Genomic DNA, 13,540 nt, shown 5'->3' on the forward strand with positions numbered 1-13,540 from the left:
TAACAAAGGGGGTAAGGAAAGAGAAAGTCTAAGTCATCAAGAGGCAAAAGGTTTCTCTCCTCAGAGATGTGAGGGACACATTTCTCTCTCCCTCTACTACTTTTTCTCAGTCTTTTTTTTTTTTTTTAAGATTTTATTTATTTATTTGACAGAGACAGAGATAGCGAGAGCAGGAACACAAGCAGCAGGAGTGGGAGAGGAAGAAGCAGGCTTCCCACGGAGCAGGGAGCCCGATGCAGGGCTCGATCTCAGGACCCTGGGACCATGACCTGAGACGAAGGCAGACGCTTAACGACTGAGCCACCCAGGCACCATACTTTTTCTCAGTCTTGATCTGTCTGTCTCAGTCCACTCTTCATCATTTACTCAATAAATATTTTTTTAAATATTTTATTTATTTATTTGAGAGAGAGAGAGAGCTGAGCATGAGCAGGGGGCGGGGGGCAGAGGGACAAGCAGACTCCCTGCTGAGTGGGGAGCCTGATGTGCGGCTCGATGCCAGGACCCCAAGATCATGACCTGAGCCAAAGTCAGATGCCTAACTGACTGAACCACCCAGGTGCCCCGGTTGCTCAATAAATATTGATTGGGTAAAAAAATTAATGATGGAACTAGTTGATATTACCATATCACTTAACAGTTGAACTTGTATGCAAACAAACCAAAACCCTGTATGAGCAGTGAATGGTTTGACCATCTCTGACGTAAAAAATGGTTCCATGAGAAAACTACCTCTTTTATCTGTACCTCTTGTCACTTCACTCCATGAGATCTCTCTTAAAGTTGGATGAGGGCCATATACAAGTCTGTCTGTACCCTGGCCTGGCATATCTTGGTGGCTGGGTCATGTCTTAATTGTTTTTATTTGTTGTAACTTCCTAGACGGAGAGTGGGCAATCAGAGAAGGTTGTTTGAGAAGACAGAAAGCCCAAGCAACTGATCCATGGCTCAAGAGGGTGTGGAGTTATAAAAATGGGATGGCAGCGAAGCAACTGCTGCATTACCTCTTAAATGGAGCTGCTTATTGGACAAATATGAAGACTGCCTATCACTCAAAGCACAGCTTTTGGATCCATTTCAAATCAAAGAAGATTCATAAAGGCAATATGTGAGCATCCCATTGCTAGCAGATGCTAGTACATACCAAATAAACACATTAAATTTAAAAATTCTTAGACAATTAAGCCTGTTATAAATTGGCCTTTTCAACTGCAGTAACAATCAGTGGTATTCAATAAATAAATCCCTTAGAAACATATGAGAGATCCACACAGATGCTGGTAACAGACATTAATTTTAAATCCACAACAGTGGTCAAATATTAGATATACATGATCCATTAAAATCACCTCCTCTTTTGTTCAAAATAATTGAGATAGTTTCAACCAATTTACTTTGATTCAATCTTTTCTATAAAACCCATTGTTGGGTACATCTTTCCTCCTTCCTACCTGTTTTCTAGATAAAGAAATGTACCTTCTGCATTATCTCATACAACGAACCTGAGCCTTTTCCCTCTACAATTGCTCTCACCAGTGGCTCCCTCTCTGGGTATATGCTCTGATACTTCTGATCTGGGCTCAACAAAATAAGCAAAGTAAGCAAAAATCATATTCTTTGCTTGTCTTTAATATTTTCTCCAAACACTCTTGGATTTTTCTCCTTCCACACTGTGGCAATCTTTGGAATCATGCCATAAGTTCTCACAATGTGCCAGGCTCCAGAGATACATGAAATCATGATAACATATGGTCCCTCATTTGAGTACCAGACTATCTGCAGAAGCAAAAGTACAATGATATATATAGTGCACTGATGGCCAAAGACGACTATGGTGAGCTTTCCTGCCTAGATCCATTACTTCACCATCTACTCTTTCCTTCAGCTTCCTGAAAATGAACTTTTAAATAAAATTAATGATACCTTTCTAGCAAAATCCAAGGCATTTTCTCATTATTAATCCTCCATGATCTCAGAAGAATTTGACCTAATTGCAACAGCATTCTAGCATCTAAATTGATCACTGTCTCCTTTGCAAAATAGTCTATTCCCTTGGATTTCAGGATTCTGTACTATCTTTGTTCTCTGGTCATATTTCAGGGCATGCCTCTCTCCTCTATTTCTATCCCATCTTGTAATCCTAATTGAGCCTTTCATCCAAAACTAAACCTACATCTCTCTATTCTTCTCTATATATCTATTGGCAAGTACTCAAAAAAAAAAAAAAAGGACTGTCTCTAAAAGCTTCATTCATTACCTCAAAAGATGTCAAATTTCTCTGTTTCTCCAAAGTTCCATTCCCATAGCATTAACCATCTGCTAGGCAGTTCCTCTCATTCATCGATGTTTAAAATCAAATCAGTCATTTCTCCCCACCCCTGTCACCACTTAGATATCCCAATTAAGTCGTATAAAGCCAAAAATTTAGAATAAATATTGACTCCTGTTTCTTCCTTTCAACAAATGGCAAATCTTTTATTCTTTTTCACAATGTTTGTAACATCTAGTTTCTTATTTCTCTTCTTATTGCCACCACACCAATCCTAGAACCTCAAAGTATTTTTGCTTTGTTTTCACTTCAATATTACAACAACACATAAGCAATCTGAGTCCAATCTTTCTCTGATTTAGTCAACTTTCCATGAAGTTGCCAAAATAATCTCTAAAATATCACTTAAAAGGTAGAAGCCAATCAGCTAGCTTCCTTCTTTTCTTCCTATCTTTATTCCATCATGTTGTCTATACACAGCCTAATTCCTAAACTTTTCCCACTGTGGTCCCTTCTTATCATCTTACCAGATTTCTAACTACGCCTGAATATGAAACTTCTCATCAAATCAAGGCTTTTCTACCCATCCCCCAATTATCAACGTCATTCTTATCTCTTTGCCTTTAAAAATCAGGTTGCTTCAACCTGAAATGCTTGTCACACTATCCTTGACAGATTTTTAATCCATGCTCAGTTTAAACATACTTTCCTCCTTGCTAATTCCAGCTTCATACCTTTCTTTTCCAACAGCAATTTAAATATTAACTGTCCTATAGATCTGGTTCCTTAGCATATACTTAAAGCATATTCTCAGAGTGCCTACAGAAGGTCAGGCATTATAAGACCTCATTTAGCACAGAATATATCTATCCACAACATATTAGCATAGAATATCAGGTTGTTTCTCCTATGTAAATCTCTCCTCTCTAACTCTATGCATACTATAAGCTTATAGGCCTTCTAAAATGAGTGACTGCCATCTGCTACCTAATGTGAAACGTTAGCTGACTAACAGGAATTGATGAGTCATCAAAGTGGAGATAATGGACAAGAAGTGGATTAATCACCTGGGGAACTTTAAAAACCTTGATGCCTGGGTCCTGCTCCACAGTTTCTAGCTTAATTGATAAGGGTGAAGGCCTGAACATCAAGAGTTTCAAAAGCTTCCCAGGAGGTATTAATATTCACTGAGATTTAAGAAACCCAGATTAGTCCATAGTTCAGAAAGAGTTTCCATCCAGGAAGGTCTTGATGGTAAACATTAAAAATGTTTTGGCATTCTCTGTCCCAAGCTTTGTTTTTGGCCCAGAGCTTCACTATAAAGACACTATTGGAATAATTCCCCTTGCGTTCCTCATTAGGAGCTTTTCTACATATGGTTCACTGGCTGCACAACTATTAAATCACAGTTTTCTGGGACCACACACAACTACCACCAAACCCAAGCCAAACTGAGCTACTTGGTCCCCTTCTGGGAGACTACTAGATGCTGATTCAGCTCTCCAGCATCCTGCCTGGAAGGCCCAGGACTGCTCAGTGATAGGAAAGAGAGCTATTGCCATAGGCAGTACAGATTATTTTGATAAATTGTAATTAATAAATATACCTCACATCTATATGACATTTAATGTTTTTATAATCTCTTTGTGACTTCATTATGCTAAACAATCCAGTGAGGAAAATGCAACAATTACTGTCTGTATTTGAAAACTGGAGGAATTGAGGCTTCAAGTGGTTAAGTGATTGAGTTTAAATCATGTAGCTTTTGGCTAAAGTAACATTAGAAATCAGGTATCTTAACCAAACATCTGGTGCTCTGTTGACTTGTAAGCCTGCTTTGCTGACATGCAAGCCTCCTTCCCCTGAGTATCACCTGCCATGTGCTAGAGCAACCATGCTAAGTACTTTAGGAGTAGAAAAAAACACATACACATCATTGTTCCTATCCTGATGAAGTTTAAACTTAATTTAGGAAGACAATATACATATATGTAATTACTTTATTTTAGCTATGATAAAACAGTTACCCGGATACACAGACACACAGACACACAGACACACAGACACACACACACACACACACACCCCTCTGACCAAATATCCCATCTATACCTAAGTCTAAAATATCAGAGTTCTAAATTTTGAGTACAATGATTTATCTTCTTTAATACATATTTCGATGATTTAGTTTTGTTACTTGTTCTTTTTTTTTAAGATTTCATTCATCTATTTGAGAGAGAGAGAATGAGAGATAGAGAGCACGAGAGGGAAGAGGGTCAGAGGGAGAAGCAGACTCCCTGCTGAGCAGGGAGCCTGATGCGGGACTCGATCCCGGGACTCCAGGATCATGACCTGAGCTGAAGGCAGTTGCTTAACCAACTGAGCCACCCAGGCACCCTTGTTACTTGTTTTTAACAGAAACTCTATCGTACATGTACTCGCACACTTCTTTTTGCAGGTTAGAACTTAAAAGCACAGGAAAATCTTCTACTGGAATAATATACTTTTAGTAAAAATATTGTCACCCCTCATACTGAGCATTTTTAAGAATCTGGCATACAGCTCAGGTTTAAAAGAGATAATACATTTTTCAAATGATAAAGAAATTCAAATAACACTAAGTCTAGCCTAGAAACAATAATGGCATAAATAGATAATTTCATATATAATCTTGCCATATTACAGTGATTATAATCATGGATGCTGTAAAATCTCAGAAAAACCCCAATAAGAAATGGTTCTGTATTAAAAGTCTGAAAATGCAGTTGTACAATATTAAAACTTCTGGCATTGATTTGTGCTGAACATAATTTAGAAAGTGGCAACACTTTCAGATCATTTGATTTAAAAAAGCAAAAACAACTCAATAGTAAAAGATCCCCTCTCATAGATTTAGTTCTAAACTACACATTATTTGATAAGTGAGCATATACAGATACTAGGGCCACTTTATAGGAGGATATTACTTCTAGATGGCCGCACTCTCATAATTTCTGAATATCATCTTACAGGTAAGAAAGTAGACTTCCATGATGGAAGGAAAGATACTAAGTTTCAAAGTTTCCAATAACTAAATAGTCCTGTTCTAATCCTTAGGTGTTCCCCTTGATCTCCTTATCTCTCTCTGAAAATCAACCCAGGCTTTCAGTTGTGAATAAAATCTGGGTATGGGCCAATGGGAAAATTGGGCAAAACCAGATGGGCTAAGGAGATACACTAAGAACTGAGAAGGGGCACAGAAGAGAAAGGAGAGCCTGAGGACTCTGTTGTCAGGCACAAGAGGCATCTCTCACATAGACAGGCATCTGAACTCTATATAGAGAGAGTGAGAGATATTTCACAATGAGAGAAACAGGAAAAGAAAAATTTTTTTTAAAGATTTTATTTATTCTTCGAGACACAGAGATACAGAGAGAGAGAGAGAGAAAGAAAGCACGAGCAGGGGGAGAGGCAGAGGGAGAAGCAGGCTCCCTGCTGAGCCAGGAGCCAGACATGGGGCTCGATCCCAGGACGCTGGGATCATGACCCAAGCCAAAGGCATATGCTTAACCATCTGAGCCACCCAGACTCCCCAGGAAAAGAAAATTTCTAAAACTTTTGCCCGGAGAATGTTTGCTATTTTGCAGACTATAACAATGTTTCCTTAAATTTGACACTGTTCAGCAAAAGGGACACGTGATAGTTGACCTTTTATTTATTTTTTTATTTTTTTAAAAGATTTTATTTATTTATTTGAGAGAGAGAGGCAAAGGGAGAGGAAGAAGCAGACTCCCCGCAGGGCAGGGAGCCCAATGCGGGGCTCAGCCACCCAGGCGCCCCCACTAGTGGGACTTGTATACAGTCAACTCATAGGCATCATTTCTGACGCATAATTTTTCTATAATAAGAAGTGGATAATATAGAGAAAGTTTAAAATATCCTCCATAAGAGTGACCTCTGTAAGCTGTCCTAAACTAGCATCTTTAAAAAATCTCACTCTTGGGGCATCAGGGTGGCTCAGATGGTTGAGCATCTGCCTTTGGCTCAAGTCATGATCCCAGGGTCCTAGGATCAAGCCCTGTGTCAGGCTCCCAGCTCAGCAGGGAGCCTGCTTCTCCTGCTCACTCTCCCTCTGCTTGTGCTCTCTCTCAAATGAATAAATAAAATCTTTTAAAATAAAAAAAAAATCTCACTCTCATATCTCCTGGACAGGCTGGCTAAGAACTATGTTGGTTTTTATATCATGTCCAAAAAAAAAAAAAAAAGCATTCCTTATATAAGCTTTGAGAAAACTGAAATATTAATTTCTACAGAATGTGTGAAAATTAAATTGTGAGGAAAAATAAGGGAAAGCTGAAAGATTGTTGAAAACACTATAAGGGAAAATATATCACCATAAAAGATAAATGCTCTGAGAAAGCATCCCAGGGACTAATCAAAGCCCTCTTCACTAGGGATAGGTTCACTATCCTGAGTGTGGTGATGGTTTTACAGTGTGTATTCATTTGTCAAAGCTTATAAAATAGTGCACTTAAATGTATGCACTCACCCTAAAAAAGAAAGAAAAGAAAACTACATATGCATTAAAACAAACAAGGTACATTTGCAATTCAGAAGGATTACCAGTCTTCAACAGCACTTGAAAATTTGGAAGCTTTCATGTTGTTAAAACACATATACAAATATACTCCATCCACATTAGATGAAATATGTAAAATTTAACATTTCAAATTACATAACAATTTATATTAGAGTAATGTAAATGAAATTAACTTTCAGGGGAGAGAAGACAGGGAAAAAGATGGCAGCATGAAAAATAATGGTTGTTGGTGAAGAAGGAGGGTTGGTATTTCCAGGGACTAAATATCCATCTGTGAATTTAAAAAGTGGTAAGTTTGTAAGAAGAAAAGGTATAGAACATTTATTCATCTATTGCTTCATTTATTCAACAAATATTCATTCAAGTCTTATGACTGCTAAGAACTGCAAAGCATGGATCAGCAAAAGAGACACAGTCTGGTCTTTATCTTTATTAATTTATAGTGTGTCATGGTAGAAAGTTATCAATCAGGTTACTTCACAAATATTAAATTCTCCTGTGCAAAGTGATAATGGAAAAAACCATGAAAAAGTATGACAGGAGTGTCAGGAAAGGTTTCCCTGGGAAGGTTTTCTTTGAGCTGGGACGTGCAGATGAGTCATCCTTAACCATGTAAAAGGAGAGAGCATGTACTAAAGCCCAGGGGCAGGTAAAACATGGTACCTTGAATAAATAAGACAGGAATTGGTCCACTTAAGAGACATTTTGGAGTTAAAAATCTATGGGACTTTGTAATAGACTGTATTTGAAAGGAGAGAAAAATAACAAGAACGATATCAAGATTTCTGCAGTGCGCAACTGGATACACATGACGGCTTTTACTGAGATAGGAAACACAGTAGGGGGGCCAGGCTGGGGGTAATAGCCAAAGGTAGAAGAAACACATGCCCATCAAGGGATGAAGGGATAAAGAAAATGTGGTATATACATATACTAGAATATTTTCAGTCCTAAAAATGAAGGAAATTCTGACCCATGCTCCAACATGGATGAACCATGAAGATAGCTAAGTGAAAAAAATCAGTCACAAATACTATATGATCCCACTTATAAAAGGTATCTAGAGTAGTGAAATTCATAGAAAAGTAGAAGAGTGGTTGCCAGGGGCTAGGGCAATAGGAAAATGAGGAATTGTTGTTCTGTAGGTATAGAGTTTCAGTACTACAAGATGAAACCGTTCTAGAAATTGGCTACTCAACAATGTCAATATACCTAACACTACTGAATTATACAGTGTAAAAAAGGTTAAAATGGTACATTTTATGTTATGGGTATTTTACCACAATTAAAAATTTTAAGTATGCTGAAAAACTACATTTTAGCTAACTAGCTAGCTATATAATTAACTGATCCATAGAGAGCTAACTAGCTGTGAACTGAAGATATAAACTTGAAAATCATACAAAGCAACAATAATTTTACTACACTGCTTTACAATCATGTCCTCCCTCCTCATTAAAACCCTGGGTGTTCAGTGACTCTGCTAAGTATGAGGCGTTCTCACCCTGTCCTCCCTGGAGCCTCAGTTTGACACAAGAGTCTGTGTTCATCTACCGAGGAAAACAACTTGAAAACTTGGAAGTAACAGCAGACAGAAAGCTTTCATAGCTGAGCTACACAACCACAACTAAAAATATCTCTATTTGTCTATTCACCTAATTCCAGCAAATATTAAAAATGACAAGTGCAGATACTGAGGAAAAACATAAGACGACTTCTTTGAGCAAATATGCATTGGTTCTAGAGATAAATTGATTGTTTGCACATCAGTATAGATCCCTCTTGAACAATATTATTCTTCCTACCTTGTTTGCGTACATCCTCTACCGCAGCGACCAATTCTTCTTTGAGATCTTGACTCTCCTTAGCTATCTGTTCACCCTTATCCAGGAAGTTTTGAGTGGCTTGCTCTACAGATGCAGCCAGTACATGGGCTTTCTTTGACCTCCCTTTCTTTTTACCAGATGGGCCTTTGTTGCTTGTGTTGACAAGGGTCGTCACCTTAAAGATGAAAGAAAAACTGTCAGACTAATCTGCACCACTGTCTAGAAAAAAACACAGTATCATCTCATCATTTTAAAACAGCCCTTGTTTATTAAATCATGAAAGCACATCCCATAATCTAATCTTAAGGAAAACGGGGAATTATACAAGTTAGCATATAAATAAACAGCTATTTATTTCATAGAGAGAAAAAAAAAAAGTATGTGAATACGTTGGAAGAGCTGACCCACCGGTAACTTAGTTTCCAGTTCACTGGAGGTTGTGCTTTCACAGACTGATAAAACAGTGCACACTGGAGTAACCATCTTCCGGAAGGCAAGAAAAGGAAAACCAATGTGGAATTGCCTCTGAGCACTGACTCAGGAGAACCAACACCCAGTCCTGAGTCCCCAGAGTCAGGGCAGAGGTGAAAGAACAGTTAATAAAGAGTGGGCCATCAATACCCATTACTTACAGGTCATTTACCAAGGACTTTTGAAGAGCTCTGCTATTTCTGATTTCATCTTATAAAAACAAAATGGTAAATCTGATCTGAGGGAACCGAATGATTCAGTCTCAACATTTGGTTAACCAGCTAAAATTTCCAGACTTGAAATTAGGTTTTCATTGCCACTCCTTTTCCAAGTATCATAGTTTGTAACACATCTCAACTGCCAAACTTCTTTTAGCACTATAACTAGAGTTATTTAATTTGCTAACAAAGCTGTTATTATCTTTCAAACAACTTATCTCCTATAGATTTCTGATCTTTTATTTTCTACCAGTGAGAAGTTTGAGAGTGGAATGAAAAAAACCGGTTTCATATTCTGTTCAGCAAAAGTTGCGAGTCATTGTGGCCTCCATATTTTTTATTGCCTTCATAAGAATGTGGGTGTTGTGGATTATTTTCACTGACATTTGCCCTGATTAGCAGACTCAGGATTTTATTGGAGATGATCAAGAAAGCTAGCCCACAGAAAAGTTCCAAATACTGTTGTTTCTCCTATTTTACTCTAAATCCAAAAGCAAACAAAGTGATTAGTCAAAGTCACAATTAAAGTCCAGTCAGTTTATAGGGAAAGCGATAACACCAGAAGGAAACAAGTATTGAATAAATGTGAATTAAGATGATGAATACAAGCAGAACCAATACTTAAGAGGTGGTGAATGTAACACTGGGACCTGTCGTACTTAGCTCTCTTTTGGTTGCTAAATAATTAGATACAGTGAATCAAAGAAAGACTCTATAAGGACATTTAAGTACAAAGACGAGCCAAAAAAAAAAAAAAAAAGAAGGTACCATCATTAAGAATAAGACTGTCGGATAACGATGGTTAGCTGTAAAATGTGTATGTAGCCCATAACACATTAGTCTTTTCAGTTCCACCCACAATGAGGCAACCATCAGAAGAAAGACAGCCTGTCACAAAAGTTACTTTCCTAAGGGACAAGAGTGTTCTCTCTCTCTTTTTTTAAAAATACTTTATTTATTTGATAGAGAGAGAGTACCAGCAGTGGGGAGCGGCAGGCAGACAGAGGGAGAAGCAGGCTCCCTACTCAGCAGGGAGCCTGATGTGGGGCTCGATCCCAGGACCCTGGGATCATGACCTGAGCCAAAGGCAGACGCTTAACCGTCTGAGCCACCCAGGCACCCCAAGAGTGTTCTCCTTATTAAGGATATACTCTAACACATTAACACACTACTCTTCTAAGAACCTCAACTCCCCCAAACAGCCAATACCTGGAAATAAGCTCAAAAGGCCCCTAAGCAAATACTGTAAACACTTCAAAAATCTTGATTTATGCTAGGCTAATTATCAGAGGCAAATACTCTTATTCTCACTGATATCTCATTTATTCTCATCTTATATGCAATTCTGAGTTTTGAGATCTAATTTTTTTAGTCTTCTCAAATTAGAAACAACAGAGAGGGTGAGGAGCTGTTAATTTTGGGTATATTGACAACTTGGGGGAGTAGAAGCTGATAGTGAAGCTGTCAAAATAGCAAACTGACTATATCATCCATTCATTTTCTGTAAAAGCAAACACATTTCAATTTTCTGTTATCTCATGCTGCATTACTGTATAAACAATTTAGGTATGCTCATAATAACAAATTAGTATAAAGTGTTACTTATATGGAAAAAAAAGCCATGGAATATTACAGGAAGTTCCTAAGAAAAAATGTGATTACATCTAAATGAAGCAAATCAATTCAGTCCTCTTTTAGTCAAAGCTCTCATTTGCTCATGAGTGGAAGACCATGATAGGATGAAAGAGAAAAACAGAGGGGAAGTGATAGGGGTCCATAAATGCTCATGTCTTAATCAGTTTAGAATAAAGAAATAATTGTCAACCCTCCCCACTGGTATTCAGTGTTTTATTAGAGGACAATGTCAACAAATTGGATTTAAAAAAAGATATAAATGTTAGAAAGGCAAACAGTAAATTATGCTATTACCTATACAGAATATGACCATATCAATAAAATGCAAAAGAATTCAAAGACAAACTATTAGAATTACCATAAGAGCAAAGAACAAGGTGGCTAAATACTAGATAAACAATTAAAAAATCTAACACAACAGCACTAACTAGTAAATAAATGTAGTTTTAGGGGCGCCTGGTTGGCTTAGTCAGTTAAGTGTCTGACTCTTGGTTTCGGCTCAGGTCATGACCTCATTGGTGGTGGGATGGAGCCCTGGGTGTGCTCTGCACTCAGCAGGGAGTCGGCTTGAAGATTTTCTCCCTCTGGTCCCCACCCCCACTTGCACACGTGCTCTCTCTTTCTCTCTCTCTCTCTCTCTCTCTCTCTCTCTCTCACAAATAAATAAATCTTTTAAAAAATGTAATTTTAAATATCCTATTCACAATAACCATAAATTGATATTATCAGAGATAACCATAACACAAAACATAGATGAAAAAAAAGATAAAAATTTTAATGAAGACCATAAAAGGTAATTTGAATAATTGTGAGACATTCCATATTCTTGGATGGGAAGACAAAAATGTTAAGATGTCATTTCTTCCCATATTATTCTACAAGTAGCATTCCAGATAGTTATACAGTAAATCAACAAGAAAGCCAAGACAATTTCTCTTCATTCAGCTCATTTCCCTTTCCAATTGCAAAGTTAAAAGGCTTTTAGTAAATTAGAGAAAGGTCATTTAGGATGTGCATATGTAGGACTCTTGCTGCTCACTTCTTGGCCAGTATATCACATGTTTGGGATGGAAACAACAAAAGTAGTTTAGGTCTAACAGTACATGAGAAAGTGGAGGTTATCCTTTTAAGGATAAACCACTCTTGGGAATTCTTAGTCTAACCAACTAGGCAACTCTCAGATTCAGTCCCCCTCTCCTGCTAGATGAGCACACTCTCCTATCTCCAGTAAGAACCTACGGCACTCTATTACACATTTTCCTTTTCTCCCACTTGAAGCTGTCATTTTCACCTTGATGTTATATATTTTTATTCTTCTTGACTGATACCTACATTCACACTTAAAAGTGTGAAAGTTAAAGCCCATCTATGTCGGTTCTATTCTGGATTTTATAGATGAAGAAATTAGGCTTAGAGATGCATCAGAGGTAGAAAAAATAACTTCCTTAAATTCATATGGCTCAAGAAAAACCAAAGGCTAAATTATTCCTGTGCCCGATACTGTATCTTTAGAACTTTAGAATTCAGTAGTTTCTTCTAGTTTTACTGTCTAACTGAATGAGAGGCTGTCAAAGGATAAAATAATCTTAAAATATATTATTCTTCATATTTGTCTCCATATTGTCTACATGTGTTATTTGCATCCTACTGTTATCTTTATATTCAATGGCATTCTTTAGATATCTCAATATAAGAATGTACTTATCAATGTTAGGGAAACATTAACCAACAGTTTTATCCTACCTTTCTGCAATGCCTTATAACATCTGATGTATTCAATGGTCTCAAGCTGAATAAACATATCAAAGATTTTTGTATCAGTTGAGTGTGAAGGATAGACAAAAGTGTCCTAAATTTATTGTAACTAACAAAATGGTAGAGCTTAGGGTTTCCATAAAACAGTATTCTTCTACTAGTAAGATACAGAATAAAGGAATTTGTTCCTTAGTCCTGAAGAACTGAGATATACTAAAGAGCAAGAATCAGAGAGTTTTTAATGAAGACTACCACTATTTAGTCTCACAGATACATCTACCACCTCTTCAGTAAGTTAGGAAGTATCCAAACTATTAATGCCAGCCAATAGCACAGGTAGTTTCAATGTAAGAATGTAATGGAATCCATGATTGGATGCCTTGGAGAGATCAGAGCAGCAGGGACACATTCTGTTCAAAAGGTGGTAGTCACAGAGGCAGCTCAGTGACCTCTGAGGCTACAGGTATCTATGCCTAAGGTTCGATATTCAGACAGGCACTAGGTCTTGGGTAGACAGTACTTACAGACTATTAAGTGTCTAGGGCAGTCTTTTAAGAGATGGCTATTCTGTGGAAATTCCTGGCTGAATGCTATACCTCCTCCTACCCCAACCAGGCACTCTCTAATGCCCACACTAACTTTCACCCAAGCCGAGAGTCATATAAGATCCAAATCTCTTCTTTCCTTTCTAACAATTTGCGAGTACATCTTTTGTGCAGTAGGAGAAAAGAAAGAGAGGGAAAGAGAGAGAGAGAGAAAGAAAGAAAAGAAAAAGCAAGCAAGCAAG

At 37.6% G+C, this 13,540-nt stretch overlaps 1 protein-coding gene across 10 annotated transcripts in view; it reads right to left on the bottom strand.

The window, feature by feature from the left end:
• CTNNA2 (catenin alpha 2) overlaps window positions 1-13,540 on the bottom strand; it is a 1,073,854-nt gene that overhangs the window by 836,845 nt on the left and 223,469 nt on the right. For all 10 annotated transcript variants that reach the window (XM_073897478.1, XM_073897482.1, XM_073897474.1 and 7 more), the window contains one exon: window positions 8,654-8,849. In XM_073897478.1, the coding sequence (XP_073753579.1) occupies window positions 8,654-8,849 (196 nt within the window). The remainder of the gene's footprint in view (window positions 1-8,653; window positions 8,850-13,540) is intronic.

The sequence above is a fragment of the Callorhinus ursinus genome, unplaced genomic scaffold (assembly GCF_003265705.2).
Source record: "Callorhinus ursinus isolate GAN/ISIS: 27379988/994484 unplaced genomic scaffold, GSC_fseal_2.0 scaffold10, whole genome shotgun sequence".
Taxonomy (NCBI): domain Eukaryota; kingdom Metazoa; phylum Chordata; class Mammalia; order Carnivora; family Otariidae; genus Callorhinus; species Callorhinus ursinus.